The sequence below is a fragment of the Molothrus aeneus genome, chromosome 23 (genome assembly GCF_037042795.1).
Source record: "Molothrus aeneus isolate 106 chromosome 23, BPBGC_Maene_1.0, whole genome shotgun sequence".
In the NCBI taxonomy this organism is placed as follows: domain Eukaryota; kingdom Metazoa; phylum Chordata; class Aves; order Passeriformes; family Icteridae; genus Molothrus; species Molothrus aeneus.
The window spans coordinates 403,582-429,675 of record NC_089668.1 but is presented as its reverse complement, the minus strand read 5'-3'; the positions used below and the strand labels follow the sequence as shown (position 1 = coordinate 429,675).

Below are 26,094 nucleotides of genomic sequence, written 5' to 3'. Positions count from 1 at the left end.
CGCGCCGCCACGCTCCCGCCCCCTCGGCGCCGATTGGCGGATCTCTCCTGGTCAGTTTCCTCCCTTTCCATTGGCTTCGCGAGCTGTCAGTTCCGGCGCGGCGGCGGGCAGGAAGGGGCGGAATTCACGAACGGGATTTACGCCTTTTGCGCGGGGCGGGGCGCGGCGGCGCGCGGGGGGGGCGGTTGCGCAGTTGGCGTGGCGCATGCGCAGCGCGCGGCGGCGGCGGGGGGCGCAGCGCAACCCCGGACAGCTGGCGGGGGTACCGAGGGCCGGGGGCGGCGGGCACGGCCGGGGCCCCGCCGCGGCCCCTGCGCTGCGTCCCGCTCTGCCCCGCATGGATGGAGCCTCGCAGCCTCCGGTGCCCGCTGCGCTCGCGCCCGGCAGGCCTGACAGGTAACGGGCCCCCGCGGGCCGGACGGGCCCCGCCGCCCTGACAGAGCCCCCCAGCCCGGTTCCCTTCCGTGCCCGCCACCCCCCGGTGCCCCCTTCCCTTCCCTGGCAGCTGCGCCCCGTACCCGCTTCGCTCGCAGCTACATCTGCCGTGCCCCTTGTCGGTCAGCCGGCCCAGTGCCCGTTCCGTGGCAGCTCTGCCCCCGGTGCCCCGTTCCCCCCGTTCCCTCCCCGGTCAAGCACACCTCGTCCCCCTTCCCTGTCAGCCTGTTCCTCCCCGGTCAGCTGTGCCGCTGTACCCTCTTCCCTGTCAGCTGCCTGCCCTGCAGGCTCCAACCCCTTTCCCTGACAGCAGCATCCCCACGAGCCCCCTTCCCTCTCCGCTGCCCCCCTCGCCTCCCTTTCCTGACATTTCCCCCACCCCAGGCTCTGTGCGGTGTCCCCTTATTCCCCGAGGTGTCACCCCCTTCTCCTTACCAGGGGTCTGACTGCCTTTAGGGATCTCTCCCTTATCCATCCTCCCACCCCAGCCCCTCACCCCCATTTTGCCCAGGCCCTGTTCCCCCCAGCCCTGCCTCATCTGCTGGTGCCACCCCTGCCAGGTACAGCTCCTGCTTTCTGCCTCCTTTCCCCCTCCCACCCCAGCACTGCCCTGTCCTCACATTCCTCTCCCCTTTCCTGGGTGTGACCCTGCCCTGCTCCCTCCTCTGCTCCCTGTCCCCTGGCTAAAGCCTTCCAGAGCCGTTCCCTGCCCTGCTGGGTGTGCTGCAGCCCCTTTCCTTGGGGAGGGGGCCGGCCTCTCCTCCCGTGCCAGTTAAACTCCTCCAGGAGCTGCTGGGCCGTGTGGATCTTGGCGCTGGGGTGTTGCCTGTGCGGGCCGGGGGTTCTCTGTTCTCTTCCCTTTTCCCGTGGGTGTGTCAGCTGGGGTCAGGGGAGGCAGGGTTGCAGTGGGAGGGCTGCGCTGCCAGCCCCGTGTGGCCTGAGTGTGTCAGAGTTCCCCTGTGCTGCCTCTGCCAGGGCTCCCCTCTCACCTCTTCTCCTGGCTCCCTGCTCCAGCCATCTGTCCTGGGGAGCCACTGCTGCTCCTGACAGCTCCTTCCGCTGGAGAAAAGCCTTCTTTTAACAAGGTGTTTGCTGCTAACCAGGGCGTTCCCTCTTGGTTCTTCAGGTTTCCTTAAAACAAACATTTCCATCTACACTTATGTATTTTAATTTGATCTGTGACCTCTTGGAAAGTCAAAAGGGCAGGGAAATAAGTTGTGAGGATAAAGAAGCCTCTCAGGGTGGGTTCTGGGTGGTGTTTGGAGGGGTGAAATAATTTATAGGTGCTGAAGGGAAGGGTCTAAGGAATCTTCCCTTGGGATGAGCTGTGTATCCAGAGACTCGTGGTGTGCAAAGTGTTGTTTTTTCCAGTGACCTTGAGTTCGGAGCCTGAGACACTTGGGCACATCCAGGCAGTTAGGAATGGGATTGCTTGTTTGAAAGTGCTGATTTTGAGAGTCCTGCTGCTCTGGGGAGTTCCTTGGGGCAGATGGAGCTTTCCCAAAGGGTGCTGGTGCCAAGGCTGGGGCTCTGCCCTCCTGTGCAGAGCCCATCGCTCTGTTGCTGTGGGTGGGAGGTGCTCAGGTGGTTCCATGAGAGGGAAATACAATCCAGCCAAGGAGCAATCCCTCAAATCCAGGCTGTGTTGGGAGCATTTGATGTTAAATTGATGGAATTATTTGTGTTATCAACGTGGAGGTTTTGTCTCCAGGCTTGGCGTGAGTGTTCCTCTCCGTGCCCTGGAGTACCCTTTGGAAGTGTACTTTCCCAGGAGCTTAAGGGGCTTTTCAGTGGCTGTCAGTGTAAACAGAGCCTGCCCAGTTTGGAGCCCATGGAAACGTGTGCCTTGTTAATTTTTGACTGTGGATCTGAGCCTTGCGAAAGCCCCGCTTGCGCCCTGCAGTTGTGTGTGGCCGCAGAGGCCAGGGCAAAGTGCAGGAGCTGCAGGTGGGCTGATCCTCTCTCTGTGTGCTCAGGGAGCAGCGTGAGCAGGGGCTGTCACTGCATGCCCGGTTTTTCCTCCTGGCCGGGGTGTTCCAGGCAGGTTGGAGCAGTGAGGGATGAGGGAAGGCTGTCCTTGAAGGGTGATAGGGAAACGTGCCCTGGTGTCATCCAAGGAATAACCCCAGAGAGGTCACAGGTCACGGAATGGGGTGGTTGGAAGGGCCCTCAGGGATGGTTTTGTGGCAGGGCAGCAGCACCTCCCCATCCCAGGCTGTTGCAGGGCCTGTCCAGCCTGGCCTGGAGCACGGAGCCAGGGCTGGGTTGTCTCTGCCTGGAGCCAAAGGGAAGCTGCCTGTGGAGTCAGCCCTGGTAGCAGCAGTGCAGATCTGTCCTGAATTGTCCCTCGCTCTGGGACTCCATCCCTCATTCCACCAGGGGCTGCTTGTGCCGGGTTAGTTAAAAGCCAGAAGCTGCCAGAATGGGATAGAGCAGAATTTGCACGGTGGTTTTGCCCAAAGAGGAACATTCTTTACCAATTTCCATGGTGGAAGTTTCCAAGGAATTTCCAATTCCTTTAGTGGTGACAAAGACAGACTCTTTGGAGGGACTTCATGTTTGGAGGCCTTTGAGTCTGAGAAATTGGGAGGCACAGTTGAGTTTTGTCTGATTTTTATTACATATATTTTGCAGAAGATCTAAAAGTCTTGGGAGATTTTGTTTTATTCCAGGGTCAGTTTGAAACTGGAGGCTGGATCTGCCTGTACAGTGGTGGGGTCAATAGTCTTTAGTGTTAAGAACAGTTAATATTTATTTAATTTATTTATTATTTATTTATTTAATATTTGAATGAGGTCACTGTCATATCCATGGGGACTGGGAGTCTGTGACTGTGGTCAGTTGTGGCTAATGCTCAAAATGTGATCTGGAATGAGAATTTGGTCTTCTTATTCCTGTGTCTGTGATTCCATGGCAATTTAAAGGTTGCCAGGGCCTTTGTAGTTGGGGAATACCTGTTGAGCAACAAAAAATAGCAAAGGGAAAGGAGGAAAGGCTCTTGGAGCCTTCTTGGGCAAGCAAAGGCACAAGGTCTGGGAGACCTTTGAGCCCTCTACAGCATCCAGTTGCCAAATCAAGCACTTTCCTGGAAAGAGACACCTTGGGCTCCTGCATTCCTGTTGGACTGGGTTTTATCCAAGCCCATTACCCAAGGTCTGATTTCTTGGGTGATTTTCCTTGCCTGTATTTTTTAAGAAGTAAAGTTAAGATGTTCCACAAGGGAGAAAATGCTGCACAGAGGAGTCTCTTGTTGAAAAACAGAATTTCTAACAGTCTGTTAAGGAGTGGTGGTTTTGGGGGGTTTGGCTATTCCTTCTCTCTGTTTATACAGAGGGGTTATGGGGTATTAATGGTTTTGCAGTGACTTATTTAGCTCTAAATTGGCCTCCTGGTGTGGGTTATTTATGGCTGTATATGGGAGATCTGGATCTTTCCTTGCTCGTGCATTTTCCCACGTGTGTCCTTGGGGTTGTTTGGTGCTGTTGGAAGAGAAAGGAGCTGATTAGAAATTAGCCATAACTAGAGGTGGGAAATGTGACAAAAATACTCCCAAAAGAGCAGTGGGGAGGTGACGGCCTGCCTGGCACTGGCGTGGTGAGGTCCTGAGAGCCAAATCCAATTGCTCTCAAAGAGGGAGAGAAGAAATCTGCCTGTCAGGGAAGAGGAGGAGGGAGCTGGATGGTGCTTGGAGAGGGGAGACTGTGGGCAGAGCCTGGGGATGTTGTGGGGCAGCTCTGAGGAGAGTGGAAGGCACTGAGGTGTGCTGGGATATTGTCCCTGTGTCTTTTGAGGATGGACTTGGGAACAACCTGAGGCCATTCCCTCTGCTCCTGTCCCTGTGCCCTGGAGCAGATCCCAAGTCCCCCCCGGCTGTGCCCTCCTGGCAGGAGCTGTGCAGAGCCACAAGGGCCCCCTGAGCCTCCTTTGCTCCAGGCTGAGCCCCTGCCCAGCTCCCTCAGCCCCTCCTGGGGCTCCATTCCCTGCCCAGCTCCGTTCCCTGCCCTGGACACGGTCCTGCTCCTCATTCTCTCTCCCAAAGTTTGGGGAAGCAGCTCAGAAACCTTTCAGGAGCTGCAGAGTCAGCAGATCCACCTGCCCTTGTGCCCAGATGCTGCTGCTTCTTCCCCTTCCTGTCCTTGGGAGCCATTCCCAGCTCCTCAGGGAAGTTGTTGGGGCTGCCCCGTCCCCAGGAGCGTCCAGGGCCAGGCTGGACAGGGCTTGGAGCAGCCTGGGACAGAGGGAGGTGTCCCTGCCATGGCAGGGTGGGACAGGAAGGCCACTGGAAGCCCTCCTGTGGCAGCAGAGAATCAGATGAGGGTTGCCAGGACTCCTGTTTGTTGCAGTGTTTCTGTGAAATGCTCTTGTTTCAATGAATCAGCATTTCCTCATTTAGAAGAGGAAAATTTTGGCTTGTTCTGCTTGGAAATGTTTTTAAACTAGAAGGTTACATAGGACAAAATGGGTGTTGGAAATTTCATTTTTATTCTTTTTGTTGTTTTAAAGAGAACTGTAGAAATGTCTGAATGGGCCAGGCTGTGGGGTGGAAACTGGGGGAGTTGCAGCATTTCTCAGGGACTGACTGATCCTTTGCTAGGCAGCCTGTCCAGCTCAGGGTTGGGACCATCACTCTGCAATTTGAATATTTTTTTTAGCAGAAGTAGCCAATTCCATGGGGTTTCAATTATTTAGGTTAGTACATTAAACTCCATTAAGAGTGTGCAAAACTCTTAATTTCTCCTGGAAATTCAATTTTAACTGGTCACCTCTTTTCTCTTCCTGAGGTAATTAGGTGTTCAGTTGTGACTCATGTTGTGATTTCCAAGGAATGTTTATGCCCTTTTGGATGTTTTAGGGGTGTTTTGCTGATAATCCAATGTAGTAAATGAGAGAAAAGATGTGGCCCAAAGCATCAATGCTGTGTTTATTCACTTTGTTGGTTGTAGAATTTGGGAAACACGACATTGGACACGAGTGGTCATGGAATGGCGGGAGGGAAGCCTGGGGCAGGAAGCTGCTCTGGGCTCACGGGGTCTCTACTGGGACAGAAACATGGATTTTCCAGGCTGATGCAGTCCTGGAATTCTGCTCATGCTGAATTTCTCCACAAACCGGGAAGGGCCTTGAGTCAGACATCCATTCTTCCGTTGTTTCTCCCCTGAGTTTCTTCAGGAGCCTTTGTTCCCACCGTGCCAGCTGTTACCCCCCGTGTCTCTGGAGCTGGCAGCGTGTGCGTGGCCTAACGTGCGGTGTCCCCGCCGTGTCCCTGCTGTGTCCCCGGCTGTCCTGCAGGTAACTGAGCACCCTCAGCGTGGGTCCTGGCATGCTTGGATGCACAGCAGCTCTTCCCACTGCTTCTCTTCGTCTGCCCCACTGCAAGAAGATGGCAAAGGCCAACATCACCAGAGACATCATCCACAGGCAGATCAAGGTAGGTGTGAGCCCGTGTTCAGTGGTGCTGGCTGGAGAGAGGGGAGTCACTGCTGGAGTGGGAAAACTCCTGGTGCTGCCTCTGCTTGGGAACCAGATCTCTGTTACTTACATATTGATAAGCCCTGTAAGGAGCTTAGGAGAACAAACACACAGGACCTGTCACTGTCCTTAATGGAGAGCTGGGATGAAGTCTGGCATGACAGGAGCACAGTTCCTCTCCCTGGCCTGGTTTGCCATCAGCAGCTCAGTTCCTTCTGAGCTGAAGAGAGAAATAGAGCTGCTTGTGTTTGGGCACCACAAAGGCCCTTAGCCAGCTTCCGTCTCTGCTTTCTGTGTTCTCCCCGTGTGATCTTGCCATCAGAGGTATTTCTGACTGTAGTAAAGCTAATGATCTCTGTCACAGCCTCTCTGTCTCCTTTCCTTTAGAGAGTGCTGTGTTGCTTCCTTTGTGTAGGGGAAAAAAAACTTGTGCAGTGGTGGGATCAGTCATCTGATGGCTGCTTTGGTGGAATATCAGCGTGAAAGGACTGGCTGCAGCAGACACAATAGGCAATTATTGCTGGGACTCAGAGGCCTGAAATCATTTGCAGCTTTGCTGATAATCAGCATTCAGGAAAGGGATCTGTGAGTGGCCAGAATAAGGAACTGGGAGCTCGAGTGCTCACTTTGCAGTTTGGTACCAACTCGGTTATAAGCTTGTAATTCAATCCATGTGCAAAGATTTGTTTTGCTGCCCTAACAAGGAAGGGCTGGTTCTGTGGTTTGAGCCCTAGCCTGGGACTGTCTCAGCCTGTCTGCTCTGTCAGGCTTTGACGTGTGACCTTGGTGCTAAGTCAGGCAGTTCCTTGTAGGAAAAGCAGTGTCCTACCCCACAGCCCTCACAAAGCCACTGGGGCTGCAGCAGCACAGAATTATACCTGCAGCACCTTGCATGGGCCTTGCAGTGCTGCAGGAATGCTCTCCACAAAAGTACATCAAGGGGTTTGAAGTCTGTCATGGAAGCTCCTACAAAAAGCCTGGTTTGTTTTGCCTCCAGTCCTTTTATGTCTGTCTCCATTCTGTCTTCAAATAGCTTTTGGTGTGTGGAGTTCATTACTGAGCACTGGGCTGGGAAGGGAATTCAGCACTTCTGTGTGTGCTCTGGGACTGCTGATGTGCTCTGAGCACCACCAGGGTGGTGTTTTGGGCACCACCAGGGTGATTTTGGCATTGGTGTTCCCATCTCTAAATGCTGGTGACAAAGGACTAAGTTGACAAGTGTGGCATGGAGTGAGACCCAGCTGGGTCAAGTCCTAGGGAAAATCTCCATTTAGGTGCTCCATCCAAAATCTGACTGGCATTCTCTCTCCTTCATTCCTGCCTCTGCAGTTGGCCTTCTTTCATCAGAGCCATCTGCTGATGCATCTGTGAGCCCTGTGAGATCACAGGGGAAACAACTGTCCTGCTTTCCTTCACCTTCATTTGTACTGACGCAGTTCTGTGGCAGCTGTTCCCATCCCTCTGGAACAGGCTGTGCGCTGCAGCTCTGCTCCCTGCCTGAGGAACAGCCCATCCCTGAAGGCAGCTGGCCAGTTCCACTCCAGCTCCTCACCCCGTGCTGCTGCTGCCTTGGGACAGGCTCTACAGTGGCACAGTTCTCCTGGGCAGCTCAGGATGGAGGTGCTGCTGAAATCCTTGCCAAGGGATAATAGCAGGCATTCCCACGTTCTTCCCTATCTTCTGCTTCAGGCCCCAGGTAGGGTCAGCTTGCTCTGCCTCAGTGTGGGCCTCCCAGAACTGGTTTGGCTCCTCAGCTGGAGCCTGGCACTGAGTTACAGAGCATTTTAAATCAGTTCAGGGGCAAAGATTAAGATTTGTCCACCTGGAGATGTTCAGAGGATGGGAAGGCTGGAGAGGGACTTGTCACAAGGATGTGTAGTGATGGGACAAGGGGGAATGGCCTTGAGCTGAAGGAGAACAGGGTTAGATGGGATATTGGGAAGAAATCCTTCCCTGTGAGGGTGGCAGGCCCTGGCACAGGGTGCCCAGAGCAGCTGGGGCTGCCCCTGGATCCCTGGCAGTGCCCAAGGCCAGGCTGGACAGGGCTGGGAACAACCTGGGACTGTGGGAGGTGTCCCTGCCATGGCAGGGGTGGCACTGGAGGGGCTTTGAGGTCCCTTCCCACTCAAACCGTTCTGGGATTCTGTGACTCCCTTCTACAGTACAGGACCTGTGGACCCCCCCAGTGCCCGGTGTGGTTTTTAAGGCTGAAGAATGTTCTCTGAAAGAGCAGGAGGAGTGTTTGTTTGCCGTGCTCAGTGTGGTGCCTTTTGCCCCTGCAGGAGAGGGGAGCGCTGGGCTTCGAGCGCCACTACCACGTCACCGACCCCTTCATCCGCCGCCTGGGGCTGGAGGCTGAGCTGCAGGTGGGTGTGCAGGGGGAAACCAGCTCCTGGGGGTGCTCCTTGCTGCAGGAGGGCATGAACTGCTCTGGTTTAGCAGGTCACTGCTGATTTCTTGGTCCCCCAAACTGCATCAGAGCCAGGAGCAGCTCAGTGAGAGCTTGCGTGAGCTTTCGGCACTGCTGGTGCACCTAGAGGAGAACATTTAATAGGGTGGGCACCACCTCATCTCAGCCCTGCCTGGTGCACCTAGAGGAGAACCTTTAACAGGGTGGGCACCACCTCATCTCAGCCCTGCCTGGTGCACCTAGAGGAGAACATTTAACAGGGTGGGCACCACCTCATCTCAGCCCTGCCTGGTGCACCTAGAGGAGAACATTTAACAGGGTGGGCACCACCTCATCTCAGCCCTGCCTGGTGCACCTAGAGGAGAACATTTAACAGGGTGGGCACCACCTCATCTCAGCACTGGTGCCTGAAGAAGACAATTGGCAGCTGTTCAGTGTGCTCAGCTCTAATGGGATCCCTAAGGAACAGGTTGTAGTGCACTCTGACATACCTCAGAAAAGGTTAAGGTTATACAGAATATTCTGAGTTGGAAGGGATCATTGAAATCTTGAGTGAACAGCCCCATCTGGGGGTCAGACCCTCAACACCCTGCTCCACCCAACTGAGCCAACCTCTAACACATCCATTATCTTGGTTTGGGGGAGAAAAGGGTTATTTTGTCCCCCTTTTCAGTCACATCTCCCACATCAAATGGTGCTCAACACTCCCCCACTTCCTGGTGCAGTCGTTGGTAAATGTGGATGAAGATGGATGATGTAGTCACCCAGCAGCAAGGTGCTTCTAACAGAGCTATCAAAAGTGCATTTTCCCTGTGTTCCCAGAGTGCCTGTACATGTAATTTGTCAGCCTAGCCAAGGGCTTTGGAAGCAAAGTCACCTTTCCGTGTGTGCAGCAGGATTTCAGCTGTAGCCTCTCAGACTAAACTGCCATTTTATTCAACACTACCTTTTTCTATTTGTTTCATTTTGCCTTTTCTACCCCAGCTGCTCTACCATGTCTGTCTTTTCTGGAGGTGCTTATCTACCAAGTGTGTGGAGTTCTTTGCAGGGTTGGAACAAAAAACCCTGCTTTTATTGGAAGAAGTTATTTGTGAGGAGCTCAGCGTGTCCTTGTCTCAGGACAGCTCTGTTTGATACATCTGAAGTTTGACTAATGCCATCTGCCCTTGCCTCCTTCCCTCAGGGTCACTCTGGGTGTGTCAACTGTCTGGAATGGAATGAAAAAGGAGAGTAAGTATGTGGCTTCATTTGGGGAATCTGCTAAGCCATAACCCCAGGTTTTCCCAAGACTAGGATGTAGGTCATGTTATCATAAGCAGCTGCTTCCCATTTCTAGTAAAGTGGAGCTCAGGCTCAAATTTTGAGCTGTAGTAGAGCTCACGCTTCAAAAGAAGCTTTATTTTGTTAAATATATCTGGATATTATTAGAAATGCCCCTTTAGTGAGTTCAGAAGGGAAATGGTCAGACTAAGAAGTGGAGATTGAAGGCTGCTTCTCTTCTCTTAAGTGGTATTATGGATTATAATGGATCTTTAGGATTTGCCCAGCTGGTGGTGACATTTCCCCACCCCCTTCACCACGCTGTTAAAAGCTGCTGCTGGGGGACAGATATCCAAGGGAAGGAGGTGGAGAATTCACCCCTCTGCAATTTGAGAGGGACACTAAAGAGCAACTTCCAGTAACCAAGTGGAATGAAGAGTTTCTGTGTGAGAAACGAGTGGATTGGAGGAAGAGTGGGTATTTCTGCACATGCCTCTTACAATGTCCAAAGTCTGCCCTCTGATACTCTTCAGAATTATTTACTAGTGAAAATTTCATGTGCTTGAAAGAGAATGGCTAAGTTTAAAAGAGCTGAGAGTCACAGATGTCAGATTCCTTTGGTCCAGATGGATGGACAAGGCCGAGAGCACCTTGCAATGACTTTAAAAGCAGTTTGTGGTTCACCCCACGAGCCCTGGGGCTGCCTGGGCACCTCAGGAGCCTGGGGATGGATGCCTTGGCTGGGCTTCAGAGATGGTGTGGAGCAGTTAACACAGCCAGGGTAGTGGGGAAGGTGGATGCCCTGCATTTTGCTGTTGACCAAACACTCCTGTTTTCCCACCACAATGTGGGTGGGATCCTTCAGTCAGCTGTGCTTTCTGTGGAATTGCTTTTTGTCTGCTTTAGCTCCTAGACCTGGCTGGAGGGATGGGTGCACGGTGAGCAGCAAGAGCGAGAGCTGAGGGAAGAGAGGAAATGGGCTGGTTAGGGCTGAATTAACTTAATGGATGTCTGTGGTCAAACAGCTCCACAGACCCGGGCACGGTGTGGAGCAGAAGAACTCATGGTGCATATTTGTCTCATGTTCCTTGCAGCTTGTTGGCCTCTGGCTCTGATGACCAGCATACCATTGTGTGGGATCCTCTGCACCACAAGAAACTCCTTTCTATGCACACAGGACACACTGCAAACATCTTTTCTGTCAAGGTATGTGCTTAGAAGGAATGAGCAACTAACAGAAACAGCAACCTGGGCAGTAAAAGGATAAATCCTTGCTAGAAAACATTTTTCTGCAAACAGTTTTCCCCCCTCCAAAAATTTAATATTTCTAATTATGGGGTAAAGGATTAAATCAAATGTTGCACTTAGTTTATGCAGATGCCAGGCTTATTCTCTCAGTGAATTGGAAGGAAATGGTTGTAGCAAACTGGGATGTGTGATGAAGGCACTCTTGTGTCCTGCTGTAGCTGGTGACTCTTGAGTGTGCACGCTGACCTGTGTACTAGGGAATCCCGTGGGTTAGCCCACGTTCCTGGAGCAGAATTCCTGCTCTGTGAGTGCCAGGGTGTCCCTGTGAGCCCCCCAGTGCTGCTCCAGGCTCAGTGTCCATCCCTCTGCCGCAGTTCTTGCCGCACTCGGGGGATCGCATCCTCATCACGGGAGCTGCAGATTCCAAGGTGCACGTCCATGACTTGACTGTCAAGGAGACCGTGCACATGTTTGGAGATCATACCAACAGAGTGAAGCGGATTGCCACGGCGCCCATGTGGCCAAACACCTTCTGGAGTGCAGCAGAAGATGGCTTAATCAGGTACAGAGTTCCAGCTGGTTTGGTGTTGGGAACCATCACAATGTGTGCTGTGCACAGACCTGAAGAGAAGCTGTACTAAACCGCTTAAGCTCATCTCTCCCTTTGCTAAAACTGGAAAGATTTATCTTGTAGAATCATAAATACTCTCCTCAGCTCCTCCATTTTCCTCACTGCTGGAAAGGGAGGCCAGGAAAGGAACAGGTCATGACTTGGGAGTTTAATTTGGAACTTGAATAAATCTGTGCACATTGTAGAGCTGTTTTTAATCATTATCCTGGTACCGAGGCCTAGTGTGTGCTGTCCCAGCTCAGGACATTGCACGAGTCTCTTCCTGCTGCTTCTGTTACCCTGTGGTGCGTCTGCCTCACTGCCACCCCTTTGCAGGCAGTACGACCTGCGGGAGAACAGCAAACGCTCCGAGGTCCTGATAGACCTGACTGAGTACTGTGGGCAGCTGGTGGAGGCCAAGTGCCTGACAGTGAACCCCCAGGACAACAATTACCTGGCCGTGGGGGCCAGCGGGCCCTTTGTGCGGCTCTACGACATCCGCATGATCCACAACCACAGGTAACAGCACCTGCCTCTGGGGCAGAGCCCTGGGGCTGGGATCTGGTGGGAAGAGGGACCTGCAGGGATCCAGCACTCTCCTCTTGCTGGGAAGTTTCACTCCGTTTTTTCTGACACCCAAAGTCTTTTGGCTGAGTGCACCAGGGTGGTACGAGGCTGGTGACCCCATAACTGTGTGGGCAGCTGTGTCCTCATGGGTGGACAAGGAAAGCCAGTGAAGGTGAGGCTTCCAGCAGCTGACTGCTGTGCTTACCATGAGGCTGTTCCTGTGTCTGTAGGAAAAGCATGAAGCAGAGCCCCTCAGCTGGCGTGCACACGTTCTGTGACCGGCAGAAGCCCCTCCCGGACGGGGCAGCTCAATACTACGTGGCAGGTACGGCCCTGCTCCAGGGGTGACCTGGGGCTTCACTGCTGCAGAAACAGAGTTACCCATCACACACAAACCCCTGCCCAGGGCAGCTCTTCCATGGGGTGTTCCATGGAATTGCAGGTTATTCCACTGGGGAGGTGAGCCAGCCTTGCTGCTTTTTGTCCAGCATAAATGTGTTTTTGTCACTCCTGCTGGAAAGTGAAGGGTTGGATATAACCTGGGCTCTATAGGCTCTCCTGGAACTGGTCCCAGTTCAAAATCTTTTTGGCACAGAAGTGACTTGTCCTCATCCTGCAGATAAAGAATCAGTGATGCAGTATCTGAGCAATCTAGATGACATTTTTCTCCAGTGCTCATTATTTACTATGTTTTACCCCAAAATGTTTGGGTTGTTTGGTTTTTTTTTTACAATCTCTCAGACCACAATGTTCAGCAGACCAGTTCTGACAGTCCTGCTCCTGATGATTCCCACTAGAGGATTCCTCAGGTCCCCTGAATTGGTCATGCAACACATCTGCTGTCTGAAGAACAGAACCTGTGTGTGAGCTGAATATTTAGGAGCTTTGGTTTCCTTGTGCTGAGGGCTTTATTAAGGAAACCTAATTAAGGGGTTGAGGATGGAGGTATTTGCAGATGGCCACAAATCACAAAAGCCAAATCCTAGAGAATCCCCAAAACTGAGATTTGCTGGGTTCTGGAGGCTCATTGTTAACAAGGCAGTTTTGTGGGGTGGCTGTGCAAAATTGGAATGATGGAATCACAGAATGGTTTGGGTTGGAAGGGACCTTAAAACACACCTTGTTCCACCCCATGCCATGAGCAGGGACACCTTCCACTAGACCAGGTTGCTCCAAGCCCCATCCAGCCAGGCCTTGGACACTTCTAGAAATGGGGCATCAACTCCCAGAACCTGTGAAAAGGCACCTGTGCATATTTTGGTTCCACATGGAAGGATCCCATAAACAGCAGGAAATGGAAAATCCTGTAGGTGCTTGTGCTCCATGGCTTTGCTCTTTAAAAGGGAGCAGCTGGGCTAGGACAGAGACAACAGTTGAGAGTTAAGCCAATAATTCTGGACTTGTCCTCTCCACAGGGCACCTCCCAGTGAAGCTCCCAGACTACAACAACCGGCTGAGGGTCCTGGTGGCCACGTACGTCACCTTCAGCCCCGATGGCACCGAGCTCCTGGTCAACATGGGAGGGGAGCAGGTAGGGAGGCAGAGAAGCTTCACCTTGTGTCACTGGACATTGTTGTGTGCTGTTGGAAATAGGTACAGCAACTTCTCTGTGGGTAATGTGATGTATTTTAAACTGCATTCTGATTAATTCAGACTAAATACTTGGGATTAGGGATGTATTTGTTACGCTGTCACTGATCAAAGTTAAACCACGTTCTGTTGTGGTTTTCCAATTCACATTTCACTCTCCGGAAGAGGGGAAAGAAAATAAACAAAACCAGTTCTGGAACTGACCTTTGTTGACCTAGAAAGGATTTCATAACTCATTCTTGAAACATCAAACTGCTTCTGTAATAGAATGTAGTGACTAAGAACTTGGAGAAGCAAAGGCCTTCACCTGGAATATTGATTGCTTTAATTTTAAGCTCTGGGTGTTACTCATGGATCTTTTGTAAAGCCTATCAATGGAATGAGAAAATCCTCCTGACAGCATTAATCAGCGTGGATTAAACAGGACCTTTGCTCGTGGGCAGGTTGCACTGTGCTTGTCCTCTCCAGCTCTTTCTCACACTTGCTCCCTTTAGGAGAGGGTGAGCTGTGGGTCTGGCCTGGGCTGTCCATTCCTGTCCCAGTACAGCTTTAGATTGGGATTTCACAGAGCTGCCCTGGCAGTTTCTTGGGAAATACTGGTTTCATCTTAGAGAGACTTTTCCTCAGTGTTCTGCCTCTTTTCTGTCAATAGGTGTTTGGTTTCTTCATTATCATGCTGTTAATTGAAATACCTTAGTTGCTTAATTGAAATATGAAGCTTTCTGAGCAGGTTGGTCAGTGGTCAGGTCATCTTTTAAACTCTGCAGGTGTGGAGTAAGATCGGGTTCCTGTTTCTCAGTGTTGTTCTCTGAACTGGGCTGGACTGGGACACACCCCAATTACTGCTGCCATCCCTTGTGTGTCCATCTATAAAAAAGATTCCCAGTGAGAAAACTGGAAATAGCAAACACAAACATGGAACTGTGTACCCACTGAGCCCTCTTTTATTTCTGACTTGAGCATCTCTGTTTTGCAGACTTGTCTCATGCTCTTTTTTCCTTTCCTCAGGTCTATTTGTTTGATCTGACATACAAACAGCGACCATACACTTTTCTCCTCCCAAAGAAGTGCCACACTTCAGGGGGTAAGTGTGATGCTGTCACAAAGGGAGCGAGCAGCAGAGGGGAGTTCTGCATGCAGGGTTCATTTTCAGGGTGCAGGGGGAGAATGAAGCAGGGTGTGGGTGTTGCTGGGCTGCTTCTGCAGTGCAGTTCATACCCTGGTGCCAAAATCCTTCTGCAGTGGCACAAAACATGAGGGCAGAAGTGACCTGTGGAGAGAGGGGTGTGGGAGTTGAGAGTGCCTGAAGCCTTAATCAAGGATTAAGCAGAGTGTTGAGTGGTTGAGGTCCCTGGTATCCTCCCAGACCATTCCAGGATTCCACGATACTGAAATCAGTGTAAGGTAAATCCCTTAGCACTTAGTTCTCTGTGTGTCTGGCTTTCTGATCTAGAATTGTATTGCAAAGGACACTGCAGAGATTTGTAAATAAAGAGGACAAATCTAATCCAGGTGGCTGGAGCAGGTGGAATCATGGAAGTTTTGTTTCTGCTCTGAATGGGGCTGTCGTGTTGGGTTGGCCCTGCTGTAAAATAAACCCTGTGTTTGTATAATCTACACTGATACTTAGCATGGTTGTATATATCTTTTTCTAACCCTCAGAAGTGCAGAATGGCAAAACCTCAACCAATGGAGTGTCCAATGGGATCCATCTCCACAGCAACGGCTTCCGCCTGGCCGAGGGAAGGGCACACGTGAGGTGAGGGCACAGCTGCCCCTCCTGGGCTTCTGGGGCTTTGGCCTTGCCTCTCACAGGGTGAGGGGCTGCCACGAAGGTGTGAACTGCAAACCCCTTGCCCTGTTCCTGGGTTGCCAAGTGGCCTCTGTCCTTGGGCTGTGAACAGGAGTCAGACCAGGCAAGAGCATCCTGGGAGGATTTTTCCTCTTATGATGAATTAAGGTGGACAAAACTAAGAAATTATTTTTCATGCCTGGAAGCAAAGTGTCCTGAGTGGTGGTTGCTTTGTGGCCTGTGTGTTGATAGTGGTAGAGGCTGGCAGGTGAAGGAACCTTGCTTCCCTCTGCCATTTTTTGGGCAGTTGCCTGCTGCAGACTGAGCTGAAGCAGCCAGAATTGTTCTGTGGCAGCACTGGAACACTACTGCCATTCCTAGCGTGGGAGCTGGGACTGGATGGAGCCTCTTCTATTGCTCCTGCTGATTTCTTTCTTTAAAACAAAATGCATTTGGGGTGAAGGAGCAGCAGCACATCTTGGTGGCTGTTTTTCTTCCAGCTGATGAGACTTGGTTCAAAGTCAAGACACTTATTTAATACCATATATGGGTAGTCTGGGTTCTTCCAGAGTCACTTTGTGGATTGTTTCAGCTCCTCTCCTCTAGATGGCCCCTCCACCGCGGCAGCAGGAACGGGGCTGGAATTTTGGGTGGTGGAGCATGGGCCTGGTGAGCTCAGATGCTTCTGCATGTGCATTGATGTGCATTGCTAAAAGAGCAATGGAAACGTTGTTTATTTATGCAGTCGAAACAAAGACCTATTGGTGAAGTCTGATGCTTAAAATATCCACTGCTCAATTTGGAGTGCGTCTCTGTAGATGAAGAAAAATTGGAAACAAATGATGGTCACACTGATGTAATGAGACTGCCAGAGGGTGGGGGGCCTGGCACAGGGTGCCCAGAGAAGCTCTGGCTGCCCTGGCAGTGCCCAAGGCCAGGTTGGACACTGGGGCTTGGAGCACCCTGGGGTAGTGGAAGGTGTCCCTGCCCATGATAGGGGATGGAACTGGATGGGCTTTAAATTCTCTTCCAACCCAGACTATTCTGGTATTCTGTGGTCAAAACCAAACTTTCCTCTTAAACTCCAGTTCTTCAGGTCCAGAATCCCTTCTGCCTTTTTTTGAATCTTTATGAGGAAGTTTAGCAAACATTAGCTAAGCTGCAGCTAAGCACTGCAGACTGTGACCTGGAGTGAAGGACTCACAACTCACCTGTGCTGCTCCCTTGTTCCCCTGCAGCCCCCAGGTGGAGTTGCCCCCGTACCTGGAGAGGATCAAGCAGCAAGCCAACGAGGCCTTTGCCTGCCAGCTGTGGACACAGGCCATCCAGCTGTACAGCAAGGCTGTGCAGAAGGCCCCCAACAATGCCATGCTCTATGGGAACAGAGCTGCTGCCTACATGAAGCGCAAGTGGTAAGGGGCAGTGCCACTGCAGGGGACTCCAGGGCCACCTGGCTCAGGGGCCTGGTGTCCCTCTGGCAGGGGGGGTCGGGGATATCAGGCTGAAACACAGCTGGGCACCGCTGGCACAAAGGGGTGGTGCAGCAGTCTGTGCTGGACAAATTCTGGGGAGGCACAGCTGGGAAGCAGCCCATTGTGTCACCTACTGATGTGCTGGGTGAAATCCTGCTCCTTTCCTGTTTAAAAAGCAACCCAAAATCCACATCTGATTCACAGCACTCTGGATGTCTCCAAGGGTGTCTGTGTTTCCTTGGGTGGTTCTGATTTGCATTAAAGAAGGGCTCTTAAATCTGCTGTCAACACATGACGTAATGGTGACTGTGCTTTGTAACATCCCATGACAGGAGGTTGTTTTAGGGCTGCTGGGGTGGCTTTGCTGCTGCTTTCTCCAAGTACCTCGCACTGCAGACACCCAGACCTGGTGGTTCCTGTGTTACCCCAGTTAACCCAAACACTCTGACTGGAAACAAACCTCTGGGAGGGGTCTGGGGAGGTGGCAGATCCTTGCAGTCTGCCGAGGACTCTGCCCTGCTGGTTGCAAAACACCCTGTCAGCCTCTGCAGTAGGTGATGTCTGCTCTGACCAGTGGCCAGAGCTGCATCTGCAAGATACAGCTGAGTTATTTTAGTGCCTGTCCCCTTGAGCAGAGTAAGACTAAGTACCATGACTTGCCATTAACATATTTAAAATAGCTGTGGTCCTTCATCTCCATTTGCTTTGTGAGGATATCCTTCTCCTCTCCCTGCTGAAATCCCCAGTATGAATTCTCTTCTCTTCTTGCCAAGATAAAGAGCAGCCAGCAGTTGTTGTGACTGTTGGTAACTGGCCTACTGGCTGTTTTGCAATAGCAGAGATTTGGGAGCTGCCTCAAAAAGACCTCAGTGTTCAGAAGGAGAAGAACAATAGGTTGGGATTAAGGGATGGAACACAGAAGCTGAGTGCTGATCTCATGAATGACATTTTTCTTATAGGAATCGTTTTTCCCGAAGGGTGTTGGCACATCTGAACCTTTCAGTGTGTCAGCTACTACTTTGCCACAGTTTTGGGTAGCAGCAAGATGTGGAAAACACACACAGTGGGTTTCTGTGGCATGCAGGGGGTAGGATTTAAATAGCACTGAGGTGATACCTTCCAGGTGCAGAAAAGGGACACTTTTCTGCTAGGAACAGTTTGCGGAGTGTGGGGAAGGTGGCTGGGATGTCACTGAGCAGGGGGAGAGGCAGACAGTGACCCAGGCTGAACCACCACGTGTCTCTGAGGTGTTCTTGATGTCTGGAGCTGGAACAGGTACAGGCCACCCTCGGAACCCTGCAGGTTCTGCTTTGGCCTCATTCTCTGAATAACAGAGCAAGAGAAAAGGAAGGTCTGTAATTTCCTAACCTCCCCTTGTTCATCTCCCTTAAGATGCTGCTCATATTTTCCAGCACTTCTAAGGCTGGCCTTTGAAATTTTGCTCCTAAAAGCCAACTGCATCCCCCTCTGGATTGCTTTCAGCAGTCCACGTTGGCAGTTCTGAGCTGATTTCTGGTTTTGCACAAGCTGAGTCAATCCTGTAACAAAGGGAGAAGGCAGAGCCTGCTTTACATCCCACCATGTCCATTTTCACACCAGTCTGTTGGGCTGCCAGTGCTGGTAGTTGAGCTTGAAGGATGTTTGAGGGTGGCAAAGCAGTTCAAAAGCCCAGTCAGGTGTGCAAGTGTGTGACACCTGTCTGTCATCCTAACGGGTAGCTTGCATTCCCTCTTTCTCTGAGTACAAATGGCCCATTGCTGCGTGTCCTGAGTTAACCCTGGCAGCCCTGCCGAGCCACGTTCCTGCTGCACATCTCATGGGCAGGGCTGGGCTGTGCCCACCTGGGCAGGAGGGAGCTGCAGGGTGGATGGTTTGAAAACCTGCAGGATTTGGAGCTGCCCTTAATAAGGCCAGACACTGAGACGCCTCTTCCCTGTTCACCTGTGCATGAGGAGGAGATCCTTGCTGTGAGGGTGACAGAGCACTGGGACGGGCTGCCCAGAGAGGGTGTGGAGTCTCCTTTACTGGAGATATTCAAAAACTGGACACAATCCTGAGCAGGGAAGGTGTCCTGTGTGACCTCCAGTGGTCTCTTCCAACCTGAGCCTTCCTGTGGTTCCCTGACAGAGGTTTCATGTGATCTAAAATTGTTGCTCTGTGAATTCATCCTTTCCTTGGGAGTGTTTCGGACCTTGGTAGGTGCAGTGCACAGAATCGTGGAATGGTTTGGGTTGGAAGGGGCCTTAAAGGCCATGTCATTCCATGGCAGGGACACCTTCCACTATCCCAGGCTGCTCCAAGCCCTGTCCAGCCTGGCCTTGGGCACTGCCAGTCGCAGTGAGGCATGTAGGTTACAGATATGAAACATTATCATTATTATTAACTATTATTAACCATCAAATGGAGCCGTGGCACTCTGTTCAGGCAGCGTTAGGCAGGTGCGTGAGCAGTTGAGGCTCGGTGCTGGCACCCCAGGTGTCTGCCCTGCCAGCCTGAGCTGGGCACCACACAGGGCTCAACAAGTCCCTCCTGCTTCCAGAGCACAGGCAGACAGCCTCATTGCCAGCCTCATCGCCCCAGCCCTGAACTCAGGCTGTAAACAGGATACAAATACCCAGAACACTCCATCTGCTCTAGCGCTCACTTCTAAAACTCCACCGATTTTCCTGTAAAGGTAGAAAAGGTTCCTGCTTGAGAGGTTTGTCCCTTTGTGTGAGAGATCCTGCAGCTCCGGCCGGGCTGGGGCCGAGCTGTGCCGTGTGTCCACACAGGGGCACGATTGAGCTGTGACAGGGAGCCCGCCTGGCACGGGAGGGCTCTGCTGCCTGGCCAGAGGGCTGCTGCATCCTCCATCTTCAAAGGACTTCCCGAAATGTGCTGCAGCAGGGAGCTCTGCTCTCTCGGATTTGAAATGGCAGGTCAGGGCTGGCGGGGCAGCCTGGTGTGGTCACATCCCAGAGCTGCCTGTGGGCGTCTGCTGAGCCCTTGGGAGGCTGGGCTGGGTCAGGTGGTGCCCCCGAGTCACAGCAAATGCTGTTAGTGAGCTCCTGGGGTGTGGGATTGTGTGGAGAGCTGGAAACAACAAGCTGTGGAGTGAAATGAGGGCTGGGAAACAGCAGTGGAAAATGTTTGCTGTTGCTGCCTGGGCTGGCTAATGCAGCGCTCTGCTTTCCTCAGGGATGGGGACCATTACGATGCTCTGAGGGACTGCTTGAAGGCCATTTCCCTAAATCCTTGCCACCTGAAGGCCCATTTCCGCCTGGCCCGCTGTCTCTTTGAGCTCAAGTACGTGGCAGAAGCACTGGAGTGTCTGGATGACTTTAAAGGGAAGTTTCCAGAACAAGCACACAGCAGTGCCTGCGATGCACTAGACAGGGACATCAATGCTGCCCTCTTCTCCAAGAGTGATAACGGTGAGTGCTGCTGCTCCTGGGCTGCTCCAAGGTTACACTGAAATCTAATGAGCACACAAGGACCTTCCTCCTTAAACTGCCCCTCTGAAGTAGAGCTCCAACTTCTGAGAGAGATTGATTGTTGCTGTGCACAAAAACTGGCCTGAGCCTGTTCTTTCCTTGTGCCTGGTCCTGGCTTGCTCTTGAGTGAGAGTGTGATAAAAGGAGTCTGATGTAGCCAGGAGATAATCTGGAAGGAAGGAAGCTCATGCTCTGAGCCCTGCTTCCTGCTGGAATCGTCCTTAACTCTTCTCTAAGGCTGCTGGGGTCTCCTGGGGTGTGTTTTGCTTAGAAGTCCCGCAGCGGTGCTGAGGGAAATGTGTTGTCCTTGCAGCTGAAGACAAGAAGGGGGGTGGCCCCATCCGGCTGCGCGCCACGGGCCGCAAGGACTCCATCTCTGAGGATGAGATGGTGCTGAGGGAGCGCAGCTACGACTACAAATTCCGGTACTGCGGCCACTGCAACACCACCACTGACATCAAAGAGGCCAATTTCTTTGGCAGGTATGCTGGCAGGTGGTAGCAGGGGTGCAGGACAGGAGTGAGCAGCAGCAGGGTGATCTGCTCTGTGGAAGTAGCCCCGTGTTACTGTTCATAAAACGACACGGGCACTGGTCTGGAGGGTTGGGATGAACTGACAAGAGCCCTCCTCCCATGCTGCTGCATGAGCAGCTGATGAGGAGCAAATCCACAGAGGACCTGGTTGGGCTAGCAGTTCAGAAATCCATTTGGGATTGAAAACAGGGCTCCTGGGGATGCAGAGAGCCAGCATGGGGAGCTTTATCTGGATGTGCAAGCATGAGGGGTGTCAGCCTGCTGATGATAGAAGCTGGGTGAAATTCTCAGCCTGCTGGAGCCTGGCTCTGGAGCGTGACCCAGGCTCTGCTCCTCTGCCCTAGCAATGCCCAGTACATCGTCAGCGGCTCGGACGATGGCTCCTTCTTCATCTGGGAGAAGGAAACCACCAACCTGGTGCGTGTGCTGCAGGGGGACGAGTCCATTGTGAACTGTCTCCAGCCTCATCCCAGCTACTGCTTCCTGGCCACCAGCGGCATCGACCCGGTCGTGCGGCTCTGGAACCCCAGGCCGGAGGTAAGAGCTGCCCTTGTTGTGGGATGCTCCTCCCTGCTGTGTTTTCCCACTGGGATCTCCCTTGCAGCAGCCCCTCCTCGGTGCTGAGTGCTGTCCCCTGTGTCTTGCAGAGCGAGACCCTCAACGGGCGCGTGGTGGTGGACATGGAAGGTGCTTCCCAGGCCAACCAGCGGCGCATGAACGCGGACCCGCTGGAGGTGATGCTGCTCAACATGGGCTACAGGATCACAGGACTGACCAGCGCTGGGGCTGCAGGCTCAGACGATGAAGACAGCTCAGAGGGGCAGGTCCAGTGCCGGCCCAGCTAAAACAGAACTGCCTCTCCTTCCTCTAAATGTTTGGCTGAAAGGGAACCGAGTTTCCTTGGTCCTGAACTTTCTCTGGTGAATGACTGCACTGTTTCGCACTATGCACAGGGTAGGACAAGCTGGCAGGGGCAGGAGCGGCCGTCTCTAAACCATCACCTCCTCCTCCTCCTTTTCCATGGCAGTGCAGTCCGGGGTTTGCCTTTAGTGGAATTTAGTCCCAACAGGGGTCTTTGAGTTGTCTGTGAGCAGTGTAACTGGTGATTATTTTTCCAGAGCTGCTGTATGATCTGGTACAGGGGCTGTTGCCTGCATTGCAGGGAGGATGTTAAATTCCTGAATAAAATACAAACCTAGGGCAGGGGTTATGGAATGAATTTACTGCAGTGATTTTGAAAGCTTGACTGTGCTACCAGCCTGTCTAGAGACCCTTGGTTTATGGCTGTTGGCTATGAAACACCTGTTTTGTCCCATAACATCTATCTATCTTCTGGCTTCCATCTCAGACACGTCAGCAGATGTAGCTGTGCTGTATTGAGGGCTGGAGGTTGCCTGTCTTGTGCCCCTGTCGTAGCTGAGGGATCAGTGAAGGCACTGGGTGTGTGCAGCTCCACGGGGCAGAACGAGCTTGCCCAGTTCTGATATTCCCTCCCGTGGTCCCTGAGCCCGTGCAGGGAGGTGACAGCAATGGGCACAGGCTGGATCAGAGGCCCAGGACTTGTGTAGCTAAAGCTGCTGAGGAAAAGGGCAGGTGACAGCACCTCTCCATTGCTCAAGGTGTGTAGCTGTGTTCACTTCTCTCCATGTCACCAGTGCAGGAGCTGAGGCTGTTGTCACTGTGTGAATGATACAGCTACAGTCTGGATTTGTCAGAAGCAGCATTTTTGTGCAGCCAGCTGCTCTGTCTTGGCCAAGGTGGGCCTTCCCTGCCTCTTTGTTGGTGTACCATCGGATGGATTCGTGGTCCTCTCAGGAACCCTCCTTCCTCTCCCCACTCCCTGGCTGGCTGCACAGCCAGGGACACACCTGGAAACACAGCACTGTACTTCCATTCCTTCCCCCTCCTGTAACACACAGCCCTGTTGTCCCCTCTTGCAGTTGCCAAACACTAAATACCCCACAGATCTTACACAGCTGTGCTACAACCACCTCTGGAGGTTGTTTTTTCTAGGACTATCAACTAAGACCAAAGAGCCCCTGGAGATCTGAACCGCTCTGCGCTGTCTCGTGTCTCTTCCTGCCGAAGGTCTGAACATGTTAGCCTTGGTCCCAGGGGTGTGAGGTGTGTGTCTGGGAGTGTGTGCGCATGTGTGTGTGCTGTTCTTCCATGTGCTGCAATCCCTGGTCTTCCTGTTGCTGCCGTGGAAAGATGAGAGGCCTCCCTTTCCTGCCCTGGCTGCCTCTGGCTGCCAGGCACCGCTGAGCGCAGCTGCGCGGGGCTGCCTGAGCCAGGGCTCTGCCTTCCAGAACAATCCTGGAGCCGAGGAGCCAGGGAGGGCAGCTGGCAGCGTCTCTCCGAGGACACTGCTCCTGCAGAGAGAGGGCTGGGGGTGCCCTCGCACGCTCTGCTGCTCTGGCCGGGGTGAAGCTCACAGGGACGGCTCCCCTGCTCTGCCCGGCTCTGGGGGCAGGACCAGCAGAGCTCACCTGGCCAGGTGTCCCTCAGCCCCTGGGCCAGGTGTCCCTCAGCCCCTGAGCCAGGTGTCCCTCAGCCCCTGGGCCAGGTGTCCCTCAGCCCCTGGGCCAGGTGTCCCTCAGCCCCTGGGCCAGGTGTCCCTCAGCCCCTGGGCAGGTTTGTTGGTTTGTTTTCACGCAGTACCTGTGACTGTTGAGTTCACCTGGCTGGGGGTGTGCCCAGGTGCACCCCCGGCATTTGCTGCTCTTCCAAACCCAGAGGCAGCAGAAAATTCTCCTCACTTGGGTGGCTTTCTGACATGGTCTGCCCTTTCCTTTTTTTGCTTAAGGCTTCCTACTAGACGTATCCTCTTTTTTTTTTTTTTTTTTCCTTTCCCTCTTCTCCTCCCACTCAAACTTTTTTTCAGCTTTCAGTAGACAACGTCTGTAGACTTTGATTTTTAAACTGAGAGACTGAGATGGAAAGCTCTGAAGAGAACAGACCTCTCCCTCCCCATTCACCTTTTGCTGTGGCAGCTATTTTTTGGTTTTTTTTACCCTTGTGAGACAGTGCAGCTCTTTTACCTGCCAGTTGCAGTGTGAAAGCAACCAGATTCCCTGCCTCTGCAGTGGGTTGCTGTTTTTAATGGCTGCTTTGGTTAAAAAAAAAGAAGATTAATAATAATAGGAGAGAAGGGGAGAGAAAAATCTCTCTGCCTCTAGCCCCTTTTCCCCTTGCTGTGGGCAGATTACCTGCTTGTCACTTGTTAACAAGGAATTTGTATTTATTGGTGAAGGAAAAAAAACGTGCTGGGGAAGTCAGGAGAAGATGTTGCTTTATTGACCTCTGCTGTTTACTTCAACCCCCTCTTTGGGAAAGCTTCTTCCTGCTCTTTCTGGTTAACTCTTTCTAGCCTGGGATATGCAGGGATGCCTCCTTTATTTTTGTATTCTAGCAATGGGCTCTCCGTTAGGAGACTCTAGGATTCTCTTAGTGTTGCAGTGACCATTGCTTCTCGCTTTTTTGAGTACTAAAGACGATCATCTCGTAAACTTTGCCCCTGCAGTTGTAGAGGTAACACACGAGCCTTACTGCCCTCATTAGAAGGAGCAGACAACTTGTTTCTCTGGTCCCTGGAAGAGAAAGGGTTAAGCGATTAAACAATTCTTTGTTCTAGTTCTTTCTTGGTGTCGTTTTGTTCGGGGGCTCCTTGTGGTTTTGTTGTACCTTTCTGCTCTGCGAGGGTGGGTGGAGGGTGGCCTGGTTGGGCCAGGTGCTCTCAGTTCCTCAGGCTCCAAAATGTGCGTGGGAAGGGGAGCCCAAAATGTGGCCCAGAAGCTGTGCTGGCCACAGAGTGAGTGCTGAGTTAATTCATGCAGGTTTGGGAACTCAGGGCTGGGGGCTTTGGGGCTGCCAGCACCGGGGTGGGGACGGGAGCAGCTGCCTGGAGGAGGGAGGGAGCTCATCCTGCAGAGCTGCTGCAGCAATCCCTGCTCTGAGGGCGCCTCCCCAGAGACAGCAGAGCTCTGAAATCCTGGGGAGGCCTCTGCTGCCCCCGGGAGCCCGAGGGGCCTCAGAGCTGCATCCATCAGAGCCCACCCTGCCCTGGAGCTGCTCTGAGAGGGCTGGGCACAGCCAGGTATCTGCCCAAGTCACCCTTTCCCGAGGTGCTCTGTGACATTCCCTGCCTTACATGGTGCACCCATCACCAGCCTTTGCACCCAGAGATGTTCCTTTGCTAAAGGATTTCATAAACTCACTTCTTCCTCTGGATTCCTCCCAAGTATTTCCTTGCTCTCCAATTGCAGGCCTTAAGGGAGAGCTAGAAAACCAGGCTGTTATGCTCAGAATCCATTTGAACTCTTCTCTTAAAAATTCCTGTTGGACACCTTTCAGCCAAAGGTCTTTTGAGGCCTCTTCATTTCAAATCCTGTCTGATATAAATTATTGCTTCCAAAGGCAGCTCTGCTGTAACAAAGCAATGAGCATCCATAGCTGGAATTGGCAATCAGCTAATTGGGTCAGCTCTTGGAGTGAGTGGTTGGAAGCTCAGTGTTTGAATTGTGGGTGGAAATGGGTAGAAGGACCCAGAAAATTAGTTTTATTTGTCATTTGGATGAGAGGATTGGGTTGAGGAGGCAGAGGAGGGATATGCTCTGGGATGTGGGGGGATGAACATATTTTCAGCCTGACAACTTCACTTTTCTGTGATGGAACCATTGGCAGTGCCAGCGACAAAACTGCAGAGGGCTCAAGATGGGTCCTGTGTGTGAGCAAAATGGGAGCAGGGAGTGGGAATGTGCCTGCTGTGGGTGCTGGAGGAGCTCAGCCCTCCTGGCTGTCCAGGCCTTGCCTTGCGGGACTGGAGACTGATGGGGGTTTAGGGCTGCCTGGAGGGGAGCTGGGTTTTGTCCTGGATTTCATGGCCGAGCTGTCGCCACAACCAGCTCTGGGCTCTGGGAGTGCTTCCAGTGTGCCCCTGGGAAACTGGGGCTGTTCCTTGAGCCAGGGAAGCTGCCCCGTGCATTGGGGAGGGAGAGAAAGGGAGGAGGAAATGCAGCTTCCAGTGGCAGGGAGAGAGAAAAGCCTTGAAGGCTGGAGCTGAGGGCTGGGGTGGCTCAGGGCCACTTTGGGGAGGGTGGCTGAGGCTGGCGTGTCCCCTGGGGCTGTGAGTGGCACCAGCAGAGCCCGAGGGACCTTTGGGCTCACACTGAGCCAGGAGAGGCTCTGGGGCTGCACAGAGCAGAGCAGGGGATGGCACAGACAGAGAGGGGAATG

The 26,094-nt window shown here is 52.7% G+C and overlaps 1 protein-coding gene across 4 annotated transcripts; it reads left to right on the top strand.

Moving 5' to 3' along the window:
* The first annotated feature begins 237 nt into the window (after positions 1-237).
* On the top strand, positions 238-24,492 carry WDTC1 (WD and tetratricopeptide repeats 1). Of its 4 annotated transcripts, XR_010784938.1 has the most exons (17): positions 238-396; positions 5,725-5,863; positions 8,187-8,270; positions 9,498-9,544; positions 10,669-10,780; positions 11,197-11,384; positions 11,769-11,951; positions 12,230-12,324; positions 13,415-13,530; positions 14,598-14,673; positions 15,252-15,348; positions 16,620-16,793; positions 20,031-20,266; positions 20,640-20,808; positions 21,204-21,396; positions 21,507-23,379; positions 23,449-24,492. XR_010784938.1 is itself a non-coding variant. In XM_066564778.1 (16 exons), the coding sequence occupies exons 2-16, from the start codon at positions 5,756-5,758 to the stop codon at positions 21,702-21,704; spliced, it is 2,076 nt and encodes a 691-aa protein (XP_066420875.1). In that variant the 5' UTR covers positions 238-396; positions 5,725-5,755; the 3' UTR covers positions 21,705-24,492. The 4 variants fall into 4 exon arrangements, 3 of the variants coding, with proteins under 3 accessions (XP_066420875.1, XP_066420877.1, XP_066420876.1); XM_066564778.1 differs by having other exon boundaries at positions 21,507-24,492; XM_066564780.1 differs by having other exon boundaries at positions 5,605-5,863; positions 21,507-24,492.
* Positions 24,493-26,094: the final 1,602 nt, after the last annotated feature.

Coding starts and splice junctions, on each gene's coding strand:
- WDTC1 (XM_066564778.1), top strand. CDS start 5,756: ATGCTTGGATGCACAGCAGCTCTTCCCACTGCTTCTCTTCGTCTGCCC. Junction 11,952..12,229: donor CGCATGATCCACAACCACAG/GTAACAGCACCT, acceptor CTGTGTCTGTAG/GAAAAGCATGAAGCAGAGCC. Junction 16,794..20,030: donor GCCTACATGAAGCGCAAGTG/GTAAGGGGCAGT, acceptor TGCTTTCCTCAG/GGATGGGGACCATTACGATG.